The sequence below is a fragment of the Danio aesculapii genome, chromosome 1 (genome assembly GCF_903798145.1).
Source record: "Danio aesculapii chromosome 1, fDanAes4.1, whole genome shotgun sequence".
Lineage (NCBI taxonomy): Eukaryota > Metazoa > Chordata > Actinopteri > Cypriniformes > Danionidae > Danio > Danio aesculapii.
This window is the reverse complement of record NC_079435.1, coordinates 46861954-46887762: the sequence shown is the minus strand read 5'-3', so window position 1 is coordinate 46887762 and position 25809 is coordinate 46861954. Positions and strand designations below refer to the sequence as shown.

The 25809-nt window shown below is 35.8% G+C and overlaps 1 protein-coding gene across 1 annotated transcript; it reads right to left on the bottom strand.

Moving 5' to 3' along the window:
• Nucleotides 1–4724: 4724 nt before the first annotated feature.
• pde5aa (phosphodiesterase 5A, cGMP-specific, a) lies at nt 4725–25574 on the bottom strand. The gene is made up of 21 exons (XM_056448546.1): nt 25243–25574; nt 21882–22497; nt 18448–18537; nt 17344–17418; nt 14720–14809; nt 13914–14051; nt 13671–13738; nt 11992–12076; nt 11656–11734; nt 9166–9338; nt 8916–8966; nt 8515–8661; nt 8277–8402; nt 7983–8077; nt 7714–7801; nt 6085–6185; nt 5916–5993; nt 5620–5683; nt 5423–5497; nt 5234–5317; nt 4725–5081 (listed from the first exon to the last, which is right to left on the bottom strand). The coding sequence occupies exons 1-21, from the start codon at nt 25569–25571 to the stop codon at nt 4959–4961; spliced, it is 2775 nt and encodes a 924-aa protein (XP_056304521.1). The 5' UTR covers nt 25572–25574; the 3' UTR covers nt 4725–4958.
• Between the last annotated feature and the right edge of the window lie 235 nt (nt 25575–25809).

Sequence of the window (25809 nt, the reverse complement as noted above, 5' to 3'; positions counted from 1 at the left end):
TTTTGCACATTGTTTCACCCATTTGTTTCTTATTTAGTGACATATATACTAAGGAAACAAAAAAATGACTCTTTTTCTTCATCAACAACTTCCAAACTAGCTCATATAAAATAGCTTTTTATAAAATAGCCAAATAACTTCTTTATAGCTTGTCATGCTGATAAGGGGTCCATTTGAGTTTCTTCGCAGCTGAAAAACCCCACAGGTTGTTTACAAAATTGAAAATGAAATATGAGGATCACTTTGCTACTTAACAAAAACCTTTTACAGGGTGAAAACAGTTCATAATGTGTTTCCTTTCTCTTTATATATTGGCCGTAATACGGTGGCCAAGAGAGCTTAATGTGTTGCTATTTAAGAAAGCACATGCAATTACAAAAAAACACCAGCAAATCAAGAAACGATCTTCATCAATTTGACAGCACACGTGTTGCAAATTGGTCACAACACAAACAACTGAAGAAATGCGCTGTAAATTGGTCACAGCACTTGCAAATATCCATGTAACACAATGGAAATGTTTCAAAGGGGACCCAAAACCATGACGGACCCTGCTGAGATGTGGATGTGTTATTATGTTGTGTAATCAGGATATTAAAATAAGCGAAAACCAACTCACCTTTCAAAGACCTCCAATCACTTCACTGAGCAACAGTCACTGCATAATAGAGTGATTTCACGCGGCTGCCATTTTTAAAAGTGAAATCGAGGCTGCGGTGAGAGGAAACCCGGAAGTATCGTTGGGAGTTACATTGGAACGTTGTGTACTTGGCTGTATATTTAATCAGCGAAGAGAACATGACACAAATTTATCATTTCACCGCCTTCCGAGTGACCCGAAGGTCCGTTCTGAATGAATGGTGAAAATAAAAAGGGATAACAGAGCTCATTTTCAGCTAAGTTAAAGGAAATGGCACTAGTTAGCTAACGTTTTCTTTCCCAAACACTCGTTTTAGATGCCTTTTATCAAACTCGAGTTAATATACAGATTCTTTCACTATATTAGACTTGTCACGTTACTGAATTAAAAGAAAAAACGTCAATTTCCCGCTAACATTTAAGGCACTGTTGATGGCTTTCTTAAAACAGCGCTGATTTGCCATTGTGTTCACGTGCTCGACAGAAATGCTTGTGATTGGCTGGGAAGGTCATCAGTTCACTCTCCGCTGTTTACCGAGCACAAACACAGATGAGCCGAGCGATCTGCTTGATGACTCGACTGATCTTCATGGCTGCTTCGCGCTCCAGTCTCCTTGTATCTGTGTTTGCACTGGGTAAAGGGCGGTAAACTGAGTGCAAACACAGGTACACGGAGACTGGAGCGCAAAGCAGCCATAAAGATCAGTCGAGTCATCAGCGTTCAGCGGCGCTTCAATGTTACCTTAGGGGGAAATAGACGGTTTTAAAACTTCCAATACTGGGACAACACTATTACAGACAACACGAGGATGTGCTACAGAGGACTGCAGCGTTTTATCGCTCACCGGGTTACATAGACTGAAGCAGGGAATCGGCCCTACGGTGTCTACCTGCTGCCATGAACTGAAGCCTAGGAGAACACTTGAGCTTATTACTCTTAAAGAGATTGTGATGTTATTTGATGGTAAATTGCTTTTAATTGTTTAAATTAAACTGAACTGAATGATATTAAAGTGATGTTTACACTGGAGTTTTGTATACCACAGCATGTTACTGCAATGTTTACAGTGCTGGTCCTATACTTCCGGGTTTCTTCCCACCGCAGCCTCGCTTTGGTTCTTTAAAATGGCAGCCGCATGAAATAAGCATATAACACATCTATATCTCAGCAGGGTTCGTCATGTTTTTGGGTCTTGGTTTGAAACATTTCCTTTGTGTTTCGTTCAAATTAAATGTACAAAAAAATTACTTTATTAAAATTCATAAGCAGAAAGCATATTAGACGCAAGTGAAGTAACTTAAGAATAAAATGTCAAAATCGGATGAAATAGTGCTCCATCATAATTATACCAGATGTGGGTCAAACTTTATTTTAATGTACAGTCACACTTTATTTTGATAGTCCATTTGTTGAATTTAAGTTACATCGCATCTACACGCCATTCTCATTAGACTATAAGTAGACTGTAGTTAAATATCTGTTGAAGGAGCATATCAACAGATATTAAGCAGACAGTCTAATACTCAAATGGAACATCAAAATGGTTACCTAATGTACAATTTACATACCAGTAATAAACCATTAACTAATACTTTTAGCTTAATAAACTACAAATTAGCTGCTTATTAATAGTTAATACAGTAGTTGTTGCGTTTAGGTATTGGGTGTGATTAGTAATAATAATCTTTTAATATCTTTAATATAATATTTAAGTAAATATCTTAACCCTCTACTGCCTGCATTATGATAAATCTATTAAAAATATTTGACTGTTTTTCTTTTCTTAAAATGGCTTAACTTGAAGTGCTGTAAAAATTTGGAAAAATTTCTTTATGATATGTTTAAATTAATCATAAATTTAGAAAGGTTCTTTATGATATGTTGCATTTGGCAACAATGTCCAATAGTGGATCTAACTTAAAAAATTCAAATTTAGTTCTTTCTTTATAATTATTAATTTTGTTGTTTTTTTAATTGGTGTTGCAGTATTAAAAGCTTAAACACAGAACTTATAAATGACACCTTATACATGCTTTCCAACAACTGTTATCCCAACAGCTTTCATTTATTCCATTCTTTTTTTGCTGAATATTATTAAAAACAAACATAATACTGTATTATCATGTATACAGCATACAGTGAATATACATTTTTTCTCCAGTAAATATTATAAGAAATAAATAACAAGTCTAGCATATCCAGATTCATCAGAATAATGTAGCTTCTAGCTAACAATATTTATATATTATACTATATACTATACTACACCTGTCTTATCTGCCTCGGGGCTAACTTACCTGAACTGTCTCCATCACTGCTCTTATCAAATGTCCAGTCTGCATCATTCTCATGGTCACTAAAACCCATCTCATCCTTACTTTCATCTGCAGGAAGAGCCAGTTCTGTACTTTTTCTTCTTTCACTTACCATAGAACATGGTGGTGCACGCTAATACACTGTTCCCTGTATTCATATCTATTCAAAAGTAGTATTGCCATTAAAACTAGATTTTATCCATAATGCAAATGCCATTAAAATGAAATGTGTTAAAACGAAACTAAATTCTGGTAGAGTAAAATTGGCAGAGTAAATTTTATTATTATTTTAATGCAATTTTTTCCTTGCTGACAAATGGGTAAAGCCAGGCAATTGTAAAGGATAATGCCAAAAAATTAAGATTTAACCCTTGTGTGCTATGTTCATCCACTCTGGGCTGATTTTGAGCCTTAATTTGGCCTCAACTTTCTCTGTTTGAGCAAATAGAAAGAATTTTGGTGACAAACCTTATTTTGACACGTATTTTGGGAAAAAGCTTTGAAATGATTTAAAAACTTGAAAACACTCTCTGGGCAAATTTACTACCCTTTCATTATGTTCGTGGTGGTTTTTGCCCAATTGACTTCCATTATAATGTATTCATAATATTATATGATATTATATAATATTATATAATGTGAAAACGATATGCTCAGTTAGTCCTGACAGCATATGTTTTTAAGTCATTGTAACTTATTAAACTAAGTTAATCGTGTTCTTACGTAATTTTATAAGTTCCGCAAACTGTTTTAAGTCAGTTTAACATATAATTTCAATGGACTCATAAGGTTAATTTGTTTCAGCTTAAAAAAAAATTAAGACACCCAGGATTTTTTTACAGTAGGGTTTTTCCTGTCAGGATGAGGTCAAATTTGTCAATTTTGCTGTTTATCATTAGTTACACTGCAAACATCGTAGTTTCTGGCTTTTAAACGATATATAGTGTGTGTGTGCTGTCTGTATCATGGCTTTGCAATTAAAAATGTTGTTATAAAGGAAGTCAATGGTGTAAAAGACTGAACATACCATAAGGGTAGTCAATTTGAACAATACACAAGGGTTAAATTAACAAGCAGTTAACATTTATGGGCAGCACTGTGATTCTTCTTAAATATATTTGAAAGTTTTTTTGAATTTATGTCTTTACAATTAGTCATGTAAAATGATCCCAAATAAAAATTATGTGTAGAACTCTGCCCAGCTAATAGTGAAGAGATCTGCATTTGCTTAGCTTCTTTCATTGTTAGTCTTTCTCAGAACTTTGCCCTCTTCAGTGCACTCCGCTGCTTGTGAAGATTGTGGCAAACTTGTTTCTGTACTAGACTGCACATGTTTTCACAGCTCACATGAAGACTTTGACCACATCAAGTGAAAACACCATTCTGTTGCACCTTCAGGCACGCCCCCGTTATCTGACACCATTGCATTGACACCATTATTATAACTCCATTGCACTTCACTTCATCATATAACAGGAAGTATTTGAACAAAATATGAAAGACAATAAATACAACACTATTAGCTTGTTTTATAAAAACACAAAAGCAAGATCATTTCAATGTTTTTTTATTTAAAATATACATTTTGTTAGAAATCCCTTCATCAACAACATTAACTTTTCAGATTTACAAAGCAATTCAATTAAAAGTGGTCCCATTTTGAAGCATAAAGATTATCAAGTAGTTATATTTTCTAAAACAACTGCATTTTAACACAATATTAAAAATAAATGATGATTTATTCATTGATTTATTACATTGATTCACAAGTATGACAAAGCCAGTCAACTTTGTGTAATGTTGAAAAATGTAAAGATCAAGAATAGATGAGTATGACACCAGTGTTTATAATGGTTTCCCAATAATGCAAGGTTATGTATTATACAGTCGCACTAATTTTAATCTTAGCAAATGAGAAATGATTACTAAAATCTGAATATCAGACACAACTTTGAGTCCCGGTTCCCTTCTTGATGGATTTCAGCTTTAAATCGCTTATATTTCTAATTTTCTTGCTCTTTAAATTTATCTTCCTTTTTATCGTCCACCATTTCTTGCCAGTGTTTTCTGTTTTTGCTACAACCTTCTTTCAGAGGAGAGCAGGACTCGCAAATGAAAGCCAAGGCCTGAAAAAACAGACAAAAAGAAACTGTAAACACACTATAGACCTTCTGTTTCTTCTGAAACACCCAGAGGCACAGCAATGCAGCAGAAATGTCTCACTAGACACACACACTGACACACATTTGTAACAGGATGTGTGCGGGCAGGCCTTCACCTCATAGAGCGGTGAGCAAATCCCGTCGATATAATCAACCTGCATCTGAGGTAAACGAGACGCATTTTCACGGTCCATCACATCCTGTGACAAACAGATTCAACGTATTATTCAACAGATTGCAACACTTATCTGAAGCTACTTGTCATGCTGTATAAAGAGAATAATGAAATAGGATGGTGGACTTACAATAGGCTGAATGTTGAGTTCACACTTCTCTCGGTCTCCTTGTGCATAAAATTCAGTTGCTACAAGCTCAGCGATCTGTTGAGGTTGAGATAAAGAACGAGTCATTTGTGTATGTGGATGTACGTGTGTGTGTTTGCATGCATGCATGGTTGTAGTGCATCTGCATGCATGTTAATGTGTGTGTGAGAGATGCTCACCCGCTTCTGAACTGGCCATGGTTTGGTTATTGCACATATGTCACTCGCTGTCATTAGCATTGACCTATTTCCAACAAGAACATCAGTTAATATAGAAGCAGGAAGTGGTCATAAGCAAGCAAATGTGTTGAGGGTTTCCTGTTTTCATGCTGTTCTGCTGTTATTGTAGATAAAATGACAGCAGATAGACGCAAACAGAAAAAAATCACTATGTGTATGTGTGTTATAAGCAACATATGTAGATTTGAGACATGAGAAAATGTTTTGTGTGTTAATGTTCTTAAAAATGTTTGTACCTTAGCAGTTCTCTGTGTCCTTCATCCTTCCACAGACAGCTGTTATTCTCAGCAAGTTTGAAGAATTTAGTTCTCTTCCTATAGGTAAAAAGCACACATACTCTACACATTAATTTTTTCTTTGTACATCCATGTTTACAGCTTGACTTGAAAAGAAAAATGAGCTTACTCAAAAAAAATGGCAAGGTCTGTTGCCAGAATGTTCTTCTCAATCATCTGCAAACAGGCCATGTATTCGTTCATTGAGAGTGAACTGAGAATCTGACTGCCCTGCGAGAGAAGAGCGAGAGATGTATGAAACAGATGTGCATGGATGTCAATATATGAATAAAGAGAACTATAGATATATGGACAAATGCATTTTAGGATGGATGGATGGATGGATGGATGGAGGGATGGAGGGATGGATTGGAAAGATGAATGGACAAACAAATGAATGGATAATGGATGGCGAATACACAAGGTGGATGAACAAATGAACATGCATTGATTAGTAGACAAAAGGGTGGATGGAAAAACAAATGAACAAATAAATGGATGGGCAAACAAATGAACAAACTAGCAAGAGGACGGATGCATCAGTGAATGGAGAAGATGATATAAATATGTATTGCAAAAAGATGGATGGATGGATGGATGGATGGATGAATGGATGAATAGTTCATAATAGTTCAATAGACAAATAGATTGCTGGCTGGATGGATGGCTGGATGGATGGATGGATGGATGGATGGATGGATGGATGGATGGATGGATGGATGGATGAATGGATGGATGAATGAATGGATGGACGGATGGATGGACAAACAGATGGAGAGACAAAGGAACAGATGTATTGATTAGTGGACAAAAAGTTGGATGGATGGAAGGATGAACACATAAATAAATTAATGAACAAACTGACGAAAAGATGCATTGATAAGTGGATGGATGGATGGATGGATGGATAAAGGGATTGTTGGATGATTGGGTGGATAAATGGACAAACAAATGAATGGTTAATAGATGATGCTACACAAACAGATGGATGAACAAATGAATAGATGGACAAGCAGATAAATAAATAAACAGATGTATTAATTAGTTAACGAAAAGATGGATAGATGGATGGATGGATGGAAGAACAAATAAACAAATAAATTGATGGGCAAACAGATGAACAAACTAGCAAAAAGATGGATGTATCAGTGAATAGAGAAGATGATGTAAAGATATATTGAGAAAAGGGTGGATGTATGGATGTATGGATGAAAGGATGGAAAAATGGATGGACGGATGAATAGATGGATGGACGAATGATGGATGGATGGATGAATGGATGAATAGTTCATAATAGTTTAATAGACAAACAGAATTTGTATGGATGGAAAAATGAATGGATGGATGGACAAACAGATGGACGGACAAAGGAATAGATGGACCAACAGATGTATTGATTAGGGGACAAAAAGTTGGATGGATGGAAGGGTGGATGGACAGATGAACAAATAAATAAATGAACAAACTGATAGAAGCATGGATTGATAGGTGGATGAAGAATATGTGTAGATGTATTGACAAAAAAATGGATGGATGGATGAATGATAGAAGGAAGAATGGATAAACAAAGATGTACTGTATGCAAAGATGGACAAACAAATGGATTAATGAATGGATGGATGGATGGATAGATGGATGGATGGATAAAGATAGTAAGATATGATGGATGGATGGATGGACGGATGGACGGATGGACGGATGGACGGATGGATGGACGGATGGATGAATGAATGTATGGATAGATGCTACATGGTCTTACTTGGTTGTTAAGAATTAGAAGGCACATGTCATAATGATGGTGCTCCAGGGAGGATTGACCATACAGTTGTGCCAGAGGCTGGTTGCTCCTAAGACAAACAATGGAAAGAATGAAATATCATTGAGATAATTTACACATAATATACGCAATATTTAAATATGGCTCCAAAACCAGTCAAATGAAGCTGCACAGCATTAATGAACTTTAGACAGATGTTTATAATGCCACCATAGTCAGAATTGAGTTGTGGTAGGAATAGCAGGATTTACCTCTGAATGTAGGAGTTATTCACACCTCTGTGGTCAAGATCATGACTCAGACTGGCAATCATGAGCGCAAGAACCTCCAGACTGCTAAAATTGCTCTGGATTACAGCACAAGAAATATTAAATAATCACGCTGAGTGTAACAGCAACGAAATATCAGAGATTTGTCAGGACAGGGATTAATTAACTAATAATTAGCTTAATCCAATTTTCAAAGAACAAACCATTTAACTTATTAACCCAGCATGCACTACTGGGGTTTAAGAGATTAAACTAGTCTCTTATCAACAGACTGACCTTTAGTTCCTTTGTCTGCAGCATTGCAAACATACACTGAGCGGTGCGCAGTGCATGACTCCAGTTATGATAGACCACATTGCTCCTGTAGCACTTCTGCACACTCAGAACCCACTGACACAAAGCCTGAAAAACAAATGGTCATACCAAAACTCTAGATCCACTGCTTACACAAGAATTAGACAAGAAGGCTTGATTGTTGTGACGTTAGTTATAAAAGTATGATTCAACTTGAAACCTTGTAATTGATGTTAAATTCCTGTGGCAAATTGAGATCCAGAAACATGCGCACGACAGCCTGAGTCATGGCATTCTGCGACATATCAAAATCACTGAAGCCAAAATCAAGCAGAGAGAGGGTATCTGCTGATGGGATGGTGGCCTCCTGGAGGAAAGAAATGTGAGGGGAGATTATCGATACGTCTTTTCCAATGACACACTGAAAAATGTCCTTTCTTGAAGTGCAACTGACAAAACCACAAGACTAAATGACCATAACCACAAGAAGTGGCAAGTTGCCTTTTGTTACGTCAGTTAGTTACACAATATATTAATGCATGTGCAGATGCAGCAAGATTAGAGGTACTTTTTCAATCAAACTAAAAGGAAGTACACTACTAAAAAGTAGAGTTGAGTTACCTCTAATTCATTAATCTCTTCTTGTGAAGCAGAGATTTGATAAGATAAGACCTGTAGGTGCAAACAAACACACACACTAGGTATATTCAGAGTGTGAAACAAAACAATGTACTGTATGCTTTGCTTAAAGCTGTATCAAATCCTGTTTTTGTGTAATTGTTGAGTCAGTGTTCAAATCTCTTGCTCACTAATCTTACAATATGAAGTGATTTCCAGTGACTCAAAAAGGAAATGTGATGGCATTTCCTACCTCTTTAGTCACAGCCAGCCTGGCTTTGGTTTTATTTGCCGTCTGCTGGGTGTTGAATTTTTGCAATCCAAGGGCACAGTATACTGCAAAGTCTTGTAGGAGATGCTCATCGGCTCGGCTAAAAGCTTCACTCTCAGTGTTAGCCATTCTTTTATTGACCAGTTGACACACACCTATAGGACAAAGCAATGTGTAAACTGTCAGATTAGAAATGCCCAAAGCAAAGGCCCATAAGCTAATGTTAGATTAAAATTTTTTTAGCCCACCATTACATGAGTAAAGAAACACACCACTGAAGCATATCTAGCTTATGGTTCATATTTACATTGAAAGACAGAGAATATGAATTTTGTTTAATGTTTGAATATAAAGCAATATTTAATTTTTTTGTTTTGTTTTTGGCGCTTCATGGTATAAAGTTTATAATCTAAAAATAGTGTAAGTTAACAAATTTTATTTGTTAAAAATATATATAATACATATATTAAAAATTATATATAGCTAGGCTTTGACAAAGGATAGCTTCCAAAATCTCTCCCAGTTCAGTGCTGGATTCGGCTAAAAACTCAGATGAACCGACGAAGCTATGGATTGTGAGCCACAACCTGTAAGTATTTTTATTTGTTAAAATCTATCTATTACATACACAGTTTCTAGTGTTAACCGTATGTTGTATTGTAAACAAGGATGTAAACAAGGACAAATGCTGTTTGGCACCGCTACCAATTTAGCTACAAACTTATATTTATCAGTCAAATCTCTGTAAACAACCATAATCTTCAGCAGCGCTGCAGTGTCTCTTTATGTGGCTTTCCATGCATTTTACATCTCAAATAACAAACTGGCAAAAGATATGTGAACGTTTGATATTATTTACACATGCCTATAACCTGAATATATATAAAAAACACTTGTCAGATTTAATTTTTGAGAGCAGGTGTGAGGTTCAGCTGTGTGCTCTTTATTTTCTGTCATATTCGAGCACAAACTGCTGCGGCTAGCAGGTTCTCTGACTGACTGTTTACATAGCGCAAAAAGCGCGCGCTTGAAGGCATGTGATGCTTCCTGGTGACATGGAGCTGATCTGCAAATCACAGTACATTATGTTAGCTGACCAATCAGAGCCTCTTGAGGGTGGGACTACGAGATATCACAGACTAAGGCTGCATTCACACTGCAGATCTTGATTGTAAATTCAGATTTTGTGACTCTATCCGATTTTTTTGCTGACCTGCTTACATCATCTTTTAAAAGTGACTCGTATCCGATTGTCTGCATTTTCACAGCACACGGCAGAGGTGCAATGACCAGGAAAAAAAAAGAGCGGGCGCTGACTAACAGCTCATAATAAAAGAGCGCTCTTTTTTCCGTTCCTGTATTTAATGTGTTCACAGGGTTTCATTTTTTTAATTCTTTTTGACAAGTTGCTGTTTTACTATAGTAATGACAGAAAATTTCTCATTTGGCCATCTTCTTTTAATCTAGGACTTTTTAAACTAGTAGGCATCTTAATGTAATGTCCATGGCGTGATTTATGCATGTGATGTATGGCACTGTTTTTTAATGGTTTATATTGGTTATGTGTCGAATACGTGTGCTATATGACAATATAAAAGCGTATTTAGTCCTCGTGTATGAGATTTAAGGTTTGGGACTCTACTGAAGTGTAGACCAAGGCCTGAATCTGATTTGAGTAAATAGGAATCCATGTGATTTTTTCCTGTTTACACATACACAGGCCATATCTGATCTGTGCCACATGAGAGAGAAAAATCAGAATTGAGTCACTTGAACCATGCAGTGTCAATGCGGCCTAAAAGTAGAAAAAAAATATATGGGAGTGGTACAGGAGCGGGTGTCATTTTAAACAAGAGTGAGATGGGAGTGGAAGTCATTTTACCAGGAGCGGGATGGGACAGGATTATTTTTTTAAGTTTGGTCTGGGAGTGGTACGGGACAAGATTTCTTCTTGCAAACTCCACACAGCCAGAACCAGTGACCTTCTTGCTGTAAGGTAACAGTAACTACACCATGCCTTTTTGTCCTCAGAAAGTATCAATGACAAATCCAGGTTACTGATAATAACTGATAATAAAGTCATCAACCTTGTACATTTATTTTCCATGCAGATACACTGCCTGTTGTATTTGTTTCTAAACTTAATCAAATTTTTAATTCAAGGTATTTACTTCATTAGTGATTATTTTTGCCCAATAGTTAAAACACGTCAACAAATATTTCAACTGTTATAAATGTTCAAAAACTATCTATTATTAGAATCATAGAATGATTTTTCTATGATTAAAATCAGCATGAACTCAAAAAAAAAAATCTCTCTCATGTTAAAAGCTTAGCTCCATCCTCTCAGTATGCAGTATAATATAATATTATCTCCCCCGTTATAAAAGAGAAAGACTTGAGCTAAATATTCTCGTGGGAAATCATGATGGCTTTGGTTCGAAAGAACAATATAAGAATGTGAATATTTACCTATGACGTTACTGCTCTGTTTGCCTCTCAGAGGAGCACCAATCAAACTTCTAATCGGAGAGACCATGGAAATCTGAGCCTATCAGAACACACAAAAACAGCACATGTCACGTACGAACATGGAAAATCCCACATATGAGGTACTTTTTGGTCAAATGCTGATATGGTTTTCCAGGAAACAAGATCAATAAAAAAGGAAGAAAAACTATGAAAAAAGCAGTCACAGATTTCTAAGTTAGCATGTGATCTCATTTAATAAATTAGGAAAAGTATCTATACCAATACTTCTACTGAAATTCGTAAGTTATAGCAAACTAATCAATCAGATCAACTTACAGGCCGGTTGACAATATTGAGTGGCTCCATTGAGTTTTGCACATGCATTGCATACATGTAGCTGACGTCATCAGTTTCAAAATCCCTAAAAAGCAAGATTTGCACATATTACGCTTACTAAAATTCACTGTAGGCAAAAGTATACTGAATGTTTTGATTCTTTTTTGGTTTGCTAAAGACATAATACTGAACTTATTTTTCAACATTATGGGCTCAAACAAAACAAACTAACTCTTACTTTGGTAATCATGAAGAAATTATAATGTACTTTTGCCAGGCTTTCTGTAAGCAAGGCCAATTTAACACTTTTTAAATCCAAGCAAAATAATACATTCATTTATTTTCCTTCGGTTTAGTCCCTTTATTCATCAGGGGTCACCACAGCGAAATGAACCGCCAACTATTCCAGCATATGTTTTACACAGCGGATGCCCTTCCGGTATTGGGAAACATCCATACACACTCATTCACACTCATACACTACGGACAATTTAGTTTATTCAATTCACCTGATTCACCTATAGCGCATGTCTTTGGACTGTGGGGGAAACCAAAGCACACGAAAGAACACGGGGATAACATGCAAACTTCACACAGAAATGCCCACTGACCCAGCCGAGACTTGAACCAGCGACCTTCTTGCTGTGGGGTGACAGTGCTAACCACTGAGCCAATATAAGAATATTTAATTAAAAGGAAACACAATAAATCAATGTGTTAACAGTAAATGTATAGGCAGCACACAAGGAGTTTTATTAACAGTAATTAAAAGCTTGACAATACGTCACACTGATCTCCATTAATTAAAATTCTGTCATCATTTACTAATCCTTCAATTGTTTTAAATCTGTTTGAATTTCTTTATTTAAGTTGAACACAAAAGAAGATGTTTTGAAAAATGTTGCCAGTAGCAGTAGCCAAGTGGCCAATGACATACATTAAATGCTATGGAAGTCAATGGTTATCAGTTTGACCTTTTCGACACATCTCTTCTTTTGTGTTCAACAGAAGAAAGAAAAGTGTAAATAAACAATAATTAAATTCTAATTTTCGCTTAACTATCCCTTTAAGATTTCAATAACTCCCAAACACTTCAGCTGTTCTGTGAAAAATGAATTAATTAATTTTTTTACCTTCTAATCACGCTGTAAAAAAGCTTGTTTTCCAGGATTATTGTTTAAAGGAGTGTTTCTCAACCACGATCCTGGAGGACCACCAACTCTGCATATTTGCCATGTCTCCTTAACCAAACACACCTGATTCAGATCAACAGCTCGTTAGCAAAAAATGAAAGACTTGTAATGAGTATGAATCTAAGGAATCTAAAACATGCAGTGCTGGTGGTCCTCTGGGATTGTGGTTGAGAAACACTGATCTAAAGATTCTTAAATCAAGATACATTTACTTTTATGTTGTGATTATTGTTTTGTGTCTTATTATTGTGTCTTGTTTTCTGTGAAATTTATAAAAATAATACCAGATTAAAACAAAACAAACAACTTCCAATGCTCACTTTAATGTTCAGTTTCTTATAAACCAAGATTTAACTCTACTGATTGTACTGAAAAACAACACATAAATACAACATTGAATACCTTCAGCTCTAATTTGAGTCCTTTATGAGGACAAATTGTCTAAAAGCCAATGAATTAAGACTTAAGAAACCCTATTTTATTTACCTTGTGGAACAATGAACAGAACATTCGATTTCTTCATACTCTATATGGACCATCCTTGAGAAAAGCCTCTGTAAGTCAACAATAAATAAGAATCTATCAGTATCAGCTTCTTAGTAGTTCATATAAGAAGATTATTAAGGACAACAAGATTAAAACCAACACTATAAACATGCAAATAAACAAATCCTCTTTGGTTTTAACAGTTAGTAATCATCCAATTAATTGTATTGACTCATGTACTACCGTGGAGCTGTCATCTGAGATGAAAACAGTACAGAATTGTGCTTTTGTAACTGGTAGAATAACGGCAGCCAGTTCGCCGAGCATGGCGTCCACAGATGGATAGTCATGTGACACCAGCTGAGCCAGCTCCAACAGCACCTGTCAATCAAATCCACAATAGTGAATTATGAAAAGGATCCATTTTATGAGGAGTTCTTAAAGTAACAATGGGGATTATGCACATAGACATTTCATTTTCAGCCAGCTAGCCTCAGGGCTTCCGGTGAACTCTTTCCATAATAAAATTGCCATGTTTAAGGTCTGATTTCCTTAAAAATCTGTGATCTTCACTGCCTGATAGATATACAATATGAAGTGGGTCTCAGACTGGACAAGAAGCACTGCTTTAAATTACATTTCCCCCACCATGTCTTTAAAATTTGACTGTTTAATTTACTCCAGTATTTTCAATGACGGCGCTAGCGTTTACACTGTCTTTCATCTCATTGTATTCTTAAACAACTTAATGAATGCTTGAGTCTATTTAACTGATTAATTTTTTTTTATTACATTACAACATCAATGCTGTAAATGGAATCTTATGAAAAAGAAAATAGTCACATTAAGCTTTCACCGGAAGTTTATCATTGCCTGAAGAACACTAGCTGTGCATATAGCCCATAGGATCTGAGCTGGTGATGCAATCACTTTCGCAATACAGTACTTTTTAAGGGTGAAGTTTTAACTGTGCATTTCCTCCATGTTATTATGTTGTCACATTCCTTATGCTTATGTTATTTAAGTTCAAAGTGAAGTCTGTGTGATACCTGGTTGCGTTTGTTCTCTTGTTCAGAACTCTCACACAGCTGATGGTTTTCCAGGATCAGTCCGAACAGCATCATGTGTGATGACAGCACCTGCAGGTAAAATCATGGTCCATTCTTTAAGGCTGAACACGATTTAAGGCATTTGTTTTTACTCCAAATCATGTCTTTCTCATCAAATAGGTCATTTGGAATTCCTAATAGCAAAGAAGGGCTGATAAAGATAAGGCCTGCGGTAAAAGGTGTATGTGCAACAGGGGTCTGCAAGCTGTCTCACCATTAGTACAGTGGGGAATGCTTTCACCTAAGACTTAGCCTAAAGTCAAGTCAAGTCAAGTTGAGCTTTATTGTCATTCCGCTACATGTGTGGACATACAGTGGAATGAAATGTCGTGTCTCGCAGGACGATGCTACATAAATCAACATAATCATATACAATTGAAGTCAGAATGATTAGCCCCCCGTTTAACAGAGCAAGCACATTTTCACAGTATGCCTGATAATATAATTTCTTCTGGAGAAAGTCTTATTTGTTTTATTTTGACTAGAAGAAAAGCAGTTTTATAAAAAAATAAAATAAAATTATAAGGTCAAAATTATTAGCCCCTTTCAGCGAATTCTTTTTGACTGTCGACAGAACAAACCATTGTTATAGATAAAAAAAAAATGGCATAGATAAAATAAATCAGTTATTAGAAATGAGTTTTTAAAACTATTATGTTTAGGAATGTGTTAAAAAAATCTTCTCTCCTTTAAACAAAATAGTTTAGGGGGGCTAATAATTCTGACCTAAACTGTATATGAACACAACACTGAATGTAAGAGCTATTTTAAACCAACACTGTAAAAAAATCTGTAATTTTTGCAGTTTTCTGTATATTGTGATTCATGTTTTTTTTTCTCTCTCTCTCTCTCTCTCTCTCTCTGTTTATTTGTGTTTTTGAATTGCATTATAGGACCTTGATCTTTCTTCCCACAACTTTTAACCTTGAAAAAGTGACTATTATTAACATTTTTAATAGTTTAAAGTGATATATTGTCTGGATTTATGTTGTATTTTATGGTACAAAAACCTTTTTTTACTCTATGTATTATTTCTTATACATAATATTCTTTCAAACTACTAAAATGTCAATAAAAGTCACTTTGTTAAACTGTAGAGTTGAACTTTCAACATCAAAAGTCGACAGAGCAGAGATCAACATCCCATAAAGCAATTCAAAATTTTAAAATGAACTGAAAACACTTAATACGGAAACTGTTAATTAACAGATATTTTTTACAGTGTATACATAACTAACCAGAGCAGCAAAATTTACATATACTATAAATACTTAACTAAACCCAAAACCTAAGACAGATTATACAAGTCCTTTTACTTAAGACAGAACAATTTTCTGCATTATAAAGCTTGAATGGCTAAGATTTGGTTTTAGTCATATTGTCAAGAAAGAGATAAAAAAAGTTTTTTTTTTTCTGTCTTTTAGTCCTGTCTAAATAGGAATTGTGTCTTTCTCTCTTGTTCTCTCTTTTTATCACCATCTACTATCCATTTTATAAATGTAACCATAACAAAAATACTGTTGTTAAACTATTTACAAATTATTTATGAATAAATTTTACCTACAGTTGAAGTCAGAATTATTAAACCCCCTGAATTCTTAGCCCCTCTGTTTATTTTTTCCTTAATTTCTGTTTAACGGAGAGCAGATTTTTTCAACACATTTCTAATAGTTTTAATAATTCAAATAACTGACTTATTTCATCTTTGTCATGATGACAGTAAATAATATTTAAAATATATAAAATAAGACACTCCTTAAACAATACAGCTTAAAGTGACAATTAAAGGCTTAACTAGGTTAATTAAGTTAACTATGCAGGTTAGGGTAATTAGGCAAATAGCTTAAAGGGGCTAATAATTTTGACCTTAAAATTGTTTTTTAAAAAATTAAAAACTGCTTTTATTCTAGCCAAAATAAAACAAATAAGACTTTCTCCAGAAGAAAAAATATTATCAGACATACTGTGAAAAATTCCTTGCTCTGTCAAAAATTATTTGGGAAATATTTAAAAAAATAAAAACTTCAAAGGGGGGCTAATAATTTCTTCAACTGTACATAAACTAAAACTACCTAAACTGCAGTACAATATAGTCAAGCAATAAGTTGCTATTATAACTGTGCTTATTTCTGTCATTGGTTTAGGTTGTAGAATGTAGTAATAGACAAGAAATGGACAGTTTTATTCCATCATGCTGATAATGTTTCTTTAGTCATTAAGCGATTCTACAGCTAAAGTAGAAACCTGGCTAACAAATCTTTCACTCGTTCATTCAAATAACACGACAAGGATGCTACTGATTATTTAGATAAAATATATATTTAAGTTGTTAAGTTTAATATGTACTACGTGTAAATTAACACCAAATAATGTACATACACTTAAAACAAAATACTGAGTTGTTTTACCCCAAATTTGAGTGTTTGGGGATATTTTTTAAATCAAAATTTTAATCAAACTGTTGAGCTGGACTATATTTTATATTTAGCTTAAAACAACTTAGAATGTTTAAGGTTTTTAAAAAAGCCAAAGGTTTGTTTTGCTTATTATTGATCCATACTTACTTTTTCATCTTGCTGAGAGAAAAAGCTGCTTGCGCATGTTCTGGTTTTGTTCACAGCCATGACAACACCAATAACCTGCCAAATACAGTCCATTAAAAGCATTATTAAACATTATTTGGTAACACTTTACTTGAAGGGGTGTTCATAAGACTGTCATGAAACCTTTATCATTCATAGATGTGAATGAAATATTGGCGACACGGTGTCTCAGCTGTTAGCACTGTCGCCTCACAGCAAGAAGGTCGCTGGTTTGAGTTCCATCTGGGCCAGTTGTTATTTCTGTGTGGAGTTTGCATGTCCTCGCCATGTTAGCGTGGGTTTCCTCCGCATGGGTTTCCTCCGTGTGCTCTGGTTTCTCCCACAGTCCAAAGACATATGCTATAGGTGAATTGAATCAACTAAATTGACCGTAGTGTGTGTGTGAATGAGTGTGTATGGATGTTTCCCAGTTCTGGGTTGCAGCTGGAAGGGCTGCATAAAACATATCCTGGAATAGTTGGTAGTTCATTTTGTCATAGCAACCCCTGATGAATAAAGGGACTAAGCCGAAGGAAAATGAATGAATGAGATATCATGCATGCTTATGACAACTGATAATAAGCGTCATTTGCTCAGTTATGACATTTTAAATGCAAAGATGACATTGTTTGTTATAACAACTTGACATTATCAAAACATGTCATAAATCTGTCATAAACATTATTGTCATGAAGCCAATATAATTATGTAAGGAATTTTATAACACCGTCATTGATATATTTTTTACCGCCACAGTGGCACAAGTTGTCATTAAAATGTCATTAAATATTAATGATGCTCTTAAAAATATTTTTTATGTAGTAATGACACATTTAATGAGACATTATAATGACAAATACAGTCAAATTCTGTATGATCAGAAACATATTCATGACACATTTATAATGACCTTATGACAATCATGTTTATGACAGATTTATGACAAGTTATAATACAAGACTGGTTTACAAGATATAGTGATTATACAGGTTTCATGACAGTCTTATGTACACCCCTTTGAGTTTGGTGTTACCCATTATTCATTATTATGACAATAGAATTATAGATAATCTATAAATGTCCAACCTCCTTCTTGTGGTTCAAGACGGGCACACTGAGAACACTCTTGGGTCTGTCTTCTTCTGCCTCATAAATTTCAACCTGAAATCTTGGGTCCTATAAAAACACAGTTGAAACAATCAGTGATGACAGTCTGCTTGTATGTTTTAGGATTGTCTGAATAGTAAACTTTGAAGTTTAAACAGAGCCTCAAAGAGTGCAAAAGATTACAGCTAAGTGGCATGTTTTTGAGAGAGAGATACTAGTTGAAACACAATACTCTTATCATTCAGTCTGTTTCTCTTCTCAGCTTACATTCTGTCAGCTGTCACAGTGCCAGATCAGGATTTAAAGCTTAGTGAAGGAAAGGATTTCTCTTCCAACATAAATGCCCCAGAGCATTTAAAGACTGACAAGTACACACAATCTCACCTCTCATTCCCACACACACTCGGCTATAATGGAAAAAAAAACTAAAGTTGCATGATATACTGGCAGACTGTAAAAATGGTGTTATATTTACATATTTTGGAAGTGAAAGAGAACATGTCACTGTATAATTTACAGTGGGGAAAAAAATGACGTAAATTGACATTTCTGGATCTTCCTGTATGACACTTCTCATCTGATGAATTAGTACGATCTAATCTGTACATTTTTGTATGATTTGCTCATTCCCCAATGACGGTTGGGTTTAGGGGTGGGGTTAGGTGCCACGCCTACTTTTTAAAATCGTACAATTTCGTACGATTGAACTTGTACGAATTTGTACAAATTAGCCACTAAACTGACAAAACGTAAAATATTTACGTTTTCTCGTGTACCTTAAGCTTTTATATTAGATAGATTTATGTTTACTGCAATATATTGTATTTGTATTGTGTGTCAAATGCACAAAAGCACATACATCACTTTAAATAGGTTTTCAGCTAAACAGCAAAAATAAGTATTCGAAAAGGTGGCAATACCAAAGCTCCAAAAATGCCAATATAATAAATTAAAAGGCTGATACAAGGCATGTAACGTTTCAAGCACACCAGCTCTTCATCAGACCAATGACCAATATCTGATGAAGAGCCGGTGTGCTCAAAACGTTACATGCCTTGTATTAGCTAGGCATGGCCCGGTATGAGATTCTGACGGTACGATAACCTTGGATGAAAATATCACGGTTTCACGGTATTGTGATTACTGCTCTAAAATATATTCTTTTTTTTTAAATAAATTAAAAAAACTAAAAATAAAAAATAAATTAAAATAAATTAAAAGTCCCATATTTAGCAGAATATATTTTATTTTAAGAAACATTTAAAATATTTTGGAAGAGTAAACATGCGCCATAAATTACAGTATTTTTAATTTGCTGTAAATCGAAATACAGTAAAGCAAATAAGCGCGAAACAGAAAGGGGTTTTCTGCCTGGAGTAAGAAAACACAGATGCAAGAAGCTGGCAGCTACAAAGTGTGCGCAAATGCTCTTATGTTTCTAAAAATACTTTATATTCTTGGTTTAATTAATAAAAATAAATACAAATAATAAGTAAATAAACCTCAATTTGTGTCTGTACATCACTTAACGACGTACGTGTGGTTTAAAGGCTAAAAAACTGAATGAAACAGTTGTTAAAAAAAAATTATACATATACCCTTGGAATGGTATAACAGAAAACTTTGCGGTTTTAAAACCTTGACTTTTCCAAACCGCAGTAAACCTTGAAACCAGTTATCGTCCCGTGCCTAGCATCAGTGTTTTTAATTTAAGAAATAGGCCTTTTTTAAGCTTTAGTGTTGCCGCCTTTTTGAATATATATTGTGTGTTTCCATGAAATGTTGTTATAAAGGTAGAAACTGATATTAGTTATTCATTAATTCATTATTTTTGCTGATCTCATTTCTTTATAGTACCATCCACGCTATATGGTTCCATTTAGCATTAAATATTTCATTGTGTATGATCACAGTCACAAAAATATTTGCTAAATAATCTGTTTTTCACACTATCTTTCTTTCTCTTCGTTTTTTTTTTCTTTGACAAAACAATAAGTGAATACAGTTAATTTGTCAAGGATAGCACAATAAAGTTTTAAAAACAAAACTTATTTCCATTGTGGTCTTTAAGGTGAAGTGGTGATATGTGTTTTGAGGCCTAAATAAATGTAAAATTTTTAATTGTAGTTTATTTTAGCCTTTAGTAATTCCTTATTAAAGTATTTAGACAAATAAATTAACATTCATTAACATTACTTTGTCAAAATAAACTAAAATTAAAACACTAAAAACTTAAATTAAATAATTTTAAATGTGAATTTTGGCTTCACAACATTATATTCTACAGTATGGCATAAGCAGATTCCATATTAATCTACATATTGGCATTTCATTGATTATATGATGATCTGCGGGCTGCACAGTGGCACAGTGGGTAGCACGTTTGCTTCACAGCAAGAAGGTCGCTGGTTCGAGCCTCAGCTGGGTCAGTTGGTGTTTCTGTGTGGAGTTTGCATGTGTGGAGTCTCCCCGTGTTCGTGACCGGTTTCCCCCACAAGTCCAAAGACATGCGCTATAGGTGAATTGAATAAGCTAAACTGTGCGTAGTGTATGAGTGTGTATGGATATTTCCCAGTGATGGGTTGCAGCTGGAAGGGCATCCGCTGAGTAAAACATATGCTGGATAAGTTGGCAGTTCATTCTGCTGCATGTGGCAATATACATTACAAACAAAAACACAAAAAATATAGGCCTACTTAGCCTCTTGAATACATATTAAGGGGGCAGCATGATGGCTCAGTGATAAGCACTGTTGCCTCACAGCAAGAAGGTCGCTGGTTCGAGTCTCGGCTGGACCAGTTGGCATTTCTGTGTGGAGTTTGCATGTTCTCCTCGTGTTCGTGTGGGTTTCCTCTGGGTGCTCCGGTTTCCCCCACTGTCCAAAGACATGCGGTACAGGTGAATTTGATGAGCTAAAATGGCCGTAGTGTATGTGTGTGAATGAGTCTGTATGAGTGTCTGATAAATAAGGGACTAAGCCGAAAGCGGAAAATGAATGAATGAATGCATATTAGGATTTTTTAAAATCCTGCTCATCTTGATATTTTTCAAACATGTTTAACTAACTCTCAAGTAAAAAATGCCATTGTAATGTAATGATTATTTGTTAACACATTTACCATTACTACCATATGACCTTAGTAAGACCTTTCAAGTCCTTCCAGGTTTAAAGTAGTTAAACTGTTAAAAGCTCTCGATGAGCTCTGAATAACCTGCCTCATTAAGAAAACGTACAGTACAGCATCTTGAATTAACGCTCAGTCTGTTTTGAGGGCAGTGAACTTTAGAGCCGTCCTGAAATGACTGAGCAATTAACACTTCTGTTACAAGGGAAATTCTGGACCACATCCATCAGTGACCGGAAATGACTTAGACAAGATTTAGACAAGAATACCCCTCATTTATTACTGTACCTCATGGGCATCCCTGATGTTAAGAGGTCTCCCAGTCCTGACTACGTATTCCATAATGGACTTGTCCCATTTGGTCTGTGCGTTGCTGTGAATAGAGTCCACATCTGATTGAAGGACGGGACCCAAACACTTTTCACCAATTTTGTCTACCATTGTCATTGAGAGACAGAAGCGTTGAGCCTCAGTGACTTCACAGAGGTGCTGCAGGACCTGAAGATCCAGGTTTTTGTCCTGTAGAGCTCCAATCAGACCACTGAAGAGCTGCATCATGAAGGTACAGGACTCGCCTCTTCTACACTGTCCTGCAGGTCTTGAGTAGCCCAGAAAACTTGAACACCTTGATCTTGACCGACAGGGTGAAAACATAAAGTGTATAGGCTGTAATGATCGAGGAAAATGACCTCCGCTCTGGTCCAAACTATCAGGATGATCAGTCTGATGGACGGAGAGGCAGGATCGTGGTCTTTGCATTGTGGCAGGGTAGATGAGAGCTCGAGATGGACCACACATAGGGTGTGACACTCTCCGGCGGCCAAGAACTGTCATCTTAGACCTTGGTTCTGTGATGAGGGTTTGGGCAGCTTGGGCTCTTTCTGCACAGCCATTCATCCAGTTTCTAAGAAGAGAACAGACAGATGTGCAGGTTAAATGACACTACACTGTCAAATTAAATCTGTCAAATTTACTGTAAAAAACTGGAAACTGTGGTTGCCAGAATGACACCATTGTAAATACGGCAGACACTTTAAAAGAAATTTGACAACGTTACAGTAAAATACCGTATTTCATTAAGACAAAGACACTGCCACAGCCCACAGCCATGGTTAGAGAGTTGGACTTGTGATTGGAAGGTCACAGGTTCGAGTCTCGGCTCTGGCAGGGTTTGATGATGGTAAGAGTGAATAACCAGCACGCTCACCACCCTCAATACCACGGCTAAGGTGAATCCGTTAAGCAACGCACGATGCCCAAATGCTACCCGGCCACCGCAACAATGGCTTGGAGTGTGTGTTCTCTGCTGTTGTGTGCGTGTGTGCACTTGGATGGGTTAAATACAGAGCACAAATTCCAAGTATGGGTCCAAAATCACGACTTTCACTTTGAAGCAGAGAAACACTTATTGAAGGTCATAAACTTGATAAACACCATCATTGTAATAAGCATAAAATTAAAGCAGTGCAATGATGTTATATAAAACCCTAAAGAATGTAAGTAAAGAAAAAAAATGAAAAAGAACCTTAGTGTCATGCAAGGAATTCTAAAATAGCCCATTAAGGGTTATTCACCATATATTTTAAGGAAACGTACTGTTAATCAGGTTACTTTTTTTACTGTATCAATTTTACAGTTTTTTACCATTTAAATCATAGCCATTTTATTACAGTAGAATCATTTTGGGCAAAGCTATATAAAGACTATATTTAAAATTTAAAATTTAAAAAAAAATGTTTAGCAAGTGTGGTCAGTAGGACTGCATTTTAGATCCTGACTCATATAGCTAAAAGTTTACACAAAATTCTGAGCCCAAAATAAGAAATTTTAAAGACTACTGAAAACTTAATGGCTTCCATTGTGTTCAACAAATGAAAGAAACTCAGAGGGTGAGATGGTTCCTTTTAGGGTGAACTATATCCTTTTAAGTGAAGTTTATTTATAAACTAATTTCGAGAGGATCACGTGATTATGATTGTACACGGCATGTATGATCCACCAATCAGATGATTCCTGACCCAAGGAGCCAGGGTTTCTCACTACAGTCACCTTCGATTTGAAGAATCTCCCCTTCCACTCCTACTCCTCCACCTTTCCCTTCATAAGGCGGCACGGTGGCCCAGTGATTAACACTGTTGCCTCACAGCAAGAACGTCACTGGTTCTAGTCCTTAAACTGGCCGGCTGTCTTTCTGTGCGAAGTTAGCATGTTCTTCCCATGCTTGCGTGGGTTTCCCCAAATTTCTCCGCTTTCCTTCCACATTCCAAAAACATGCACTATAAGTGAATTGATCAATCTAAATTTAGCACTACTGTCAAACTCTCTTCCAGCAGCATATCTCTTCATAGCAATAATTTTCTGTCATCAACTGTTATCAAAAAAGGGGGAGTACTCGAGATCTACCTGAGCTCAGAGCTCCCCTTTCACCCCCTGCAAATGGGAGGGAGCCAAGGGCTCAAGGACCTTTTGAGCTCAGGGCTCTCTCCCGGGACAGCATGCCAAACTTATAATAAATCATCAGCTAAGTGTGAACTCTTGAAAACACATTTCTGTTCCACCAGTTCATAGATCAAACAGTGTATATGAGATCATTTATGATGTCTTCATTAAGGTTTATGTTCATTCATTCATTTTCTTTCGGCTTAGTCTCTATTTCAGAGGTTGCCACAGTGGAATGAACCACCAACTATTCCAGCATATGTTTTATGTAGCAGATGCCCTTTCAGTTGTAATCCAGTACTGGGAAACACCACACTCATTCAGACACACATTCATAAACTACAGCCAATTTAGTTTATTCAATTCACCAATAGCGAATGTCTTCGGATTGTGGGGAAAACCGAAGCACCCAGAGGAAACCCACTCGAACACGGGGAGAACATGCAAACTCCACACAGAAATACCAACTGACCCAGCCAGATTAAGGTTTATGTGATACACTAATATTAACTACTCCTAATTTTTACAGAAGCAATGCTGATGAGCTAAAATAGTGCTTTGTCTTGGTGTTTGAGGCTTTACTTCTGGACTAGGTTTGTTTGTGCACCTAATAGTACTGTTAAGGATGCTGAAATGTAATAATGCTAAAAATTCAGCTCTGCCTTCAAAGGAATCAGTGTTAAAACATGTATATGAAAATATAAATATATTAATATTTTATATGGAAATTATTATTTAACACTATTTAACCATTTTTATTAAATAAATGCAATTTTAGTGAACTATAAGAGACTTAATATTGCATCCATGTAGCCACACTGTTAGCCATTTTTTGTCAAATACACAGAATTTTACTGTAATATGAACTGTATTTTACTGTTGGACAGTTATGCAGTGTGTTACTGCATTTTAAAGTTGCATTGTAAAAATTACAGTATATTTTACAGTAAAAATGTACAATATGTAAATACACATACAGCGAGATGGAATATTTCTGATCTAGTGTATTTGCTGTTGGTAGGTATAAACAACATTATATACTTTATAATTATTTAATTGTTAAAAAAGTTCTTACTCAACCCAGAACAACCTAAAAACTCTTCATGATCTGGTGCTTTTTAGAGCCATTTTTCTCAAGAAACGGAATAAATGGATATACTTAATTAAATTAATAATATCTGTCATAGAACATAATGATACCAGTGCTTACCTAGAGGATCTGCTGAAGTAAGATCTGGCAGAATCTGAATAATCATCCAGCCATGCCTTCACTTTCTCACTTTCCTTTCCCATCCTGAATCCAAGCCTCTGGGTTTTGGCTCCTGGGACCCAGAGCGGCGTGAAGAACCATGCAGCACTGGTGATGGCACCCTGCTCTTTCTCAATCTCATTCCTCTCCACACGTGTAGATTTCTCTCCACTTTTCACTTTTTTCCCTGATTTAGACCTGGACCCTTGAGACCCCCTGCGTGAAGAGGCAACTCCATACCTGCTTTCAGTTTGCAAAGAGGGCAGGGACTCTGTATGCAGGCACGGCATGCTTTCGTCCCTCCAATAGAAGATACAGACCCTTGAGTAGCTGGAACTTCCTGAAAGTGCAATAAAGAGAGATGAAAAACACTGATGCTTGCTTTTGGTCCGAGTCAGGTCAAAGGATTAAGCTTTTCTGTCACTGCCTACACTAACATCTCAACTCTACACAGTCAAGGCTAATCTGTTACATAAAACTAATCCTGATAACACGAAAAGGCCCTGTTTTGCCCATTCAGGGAACGGG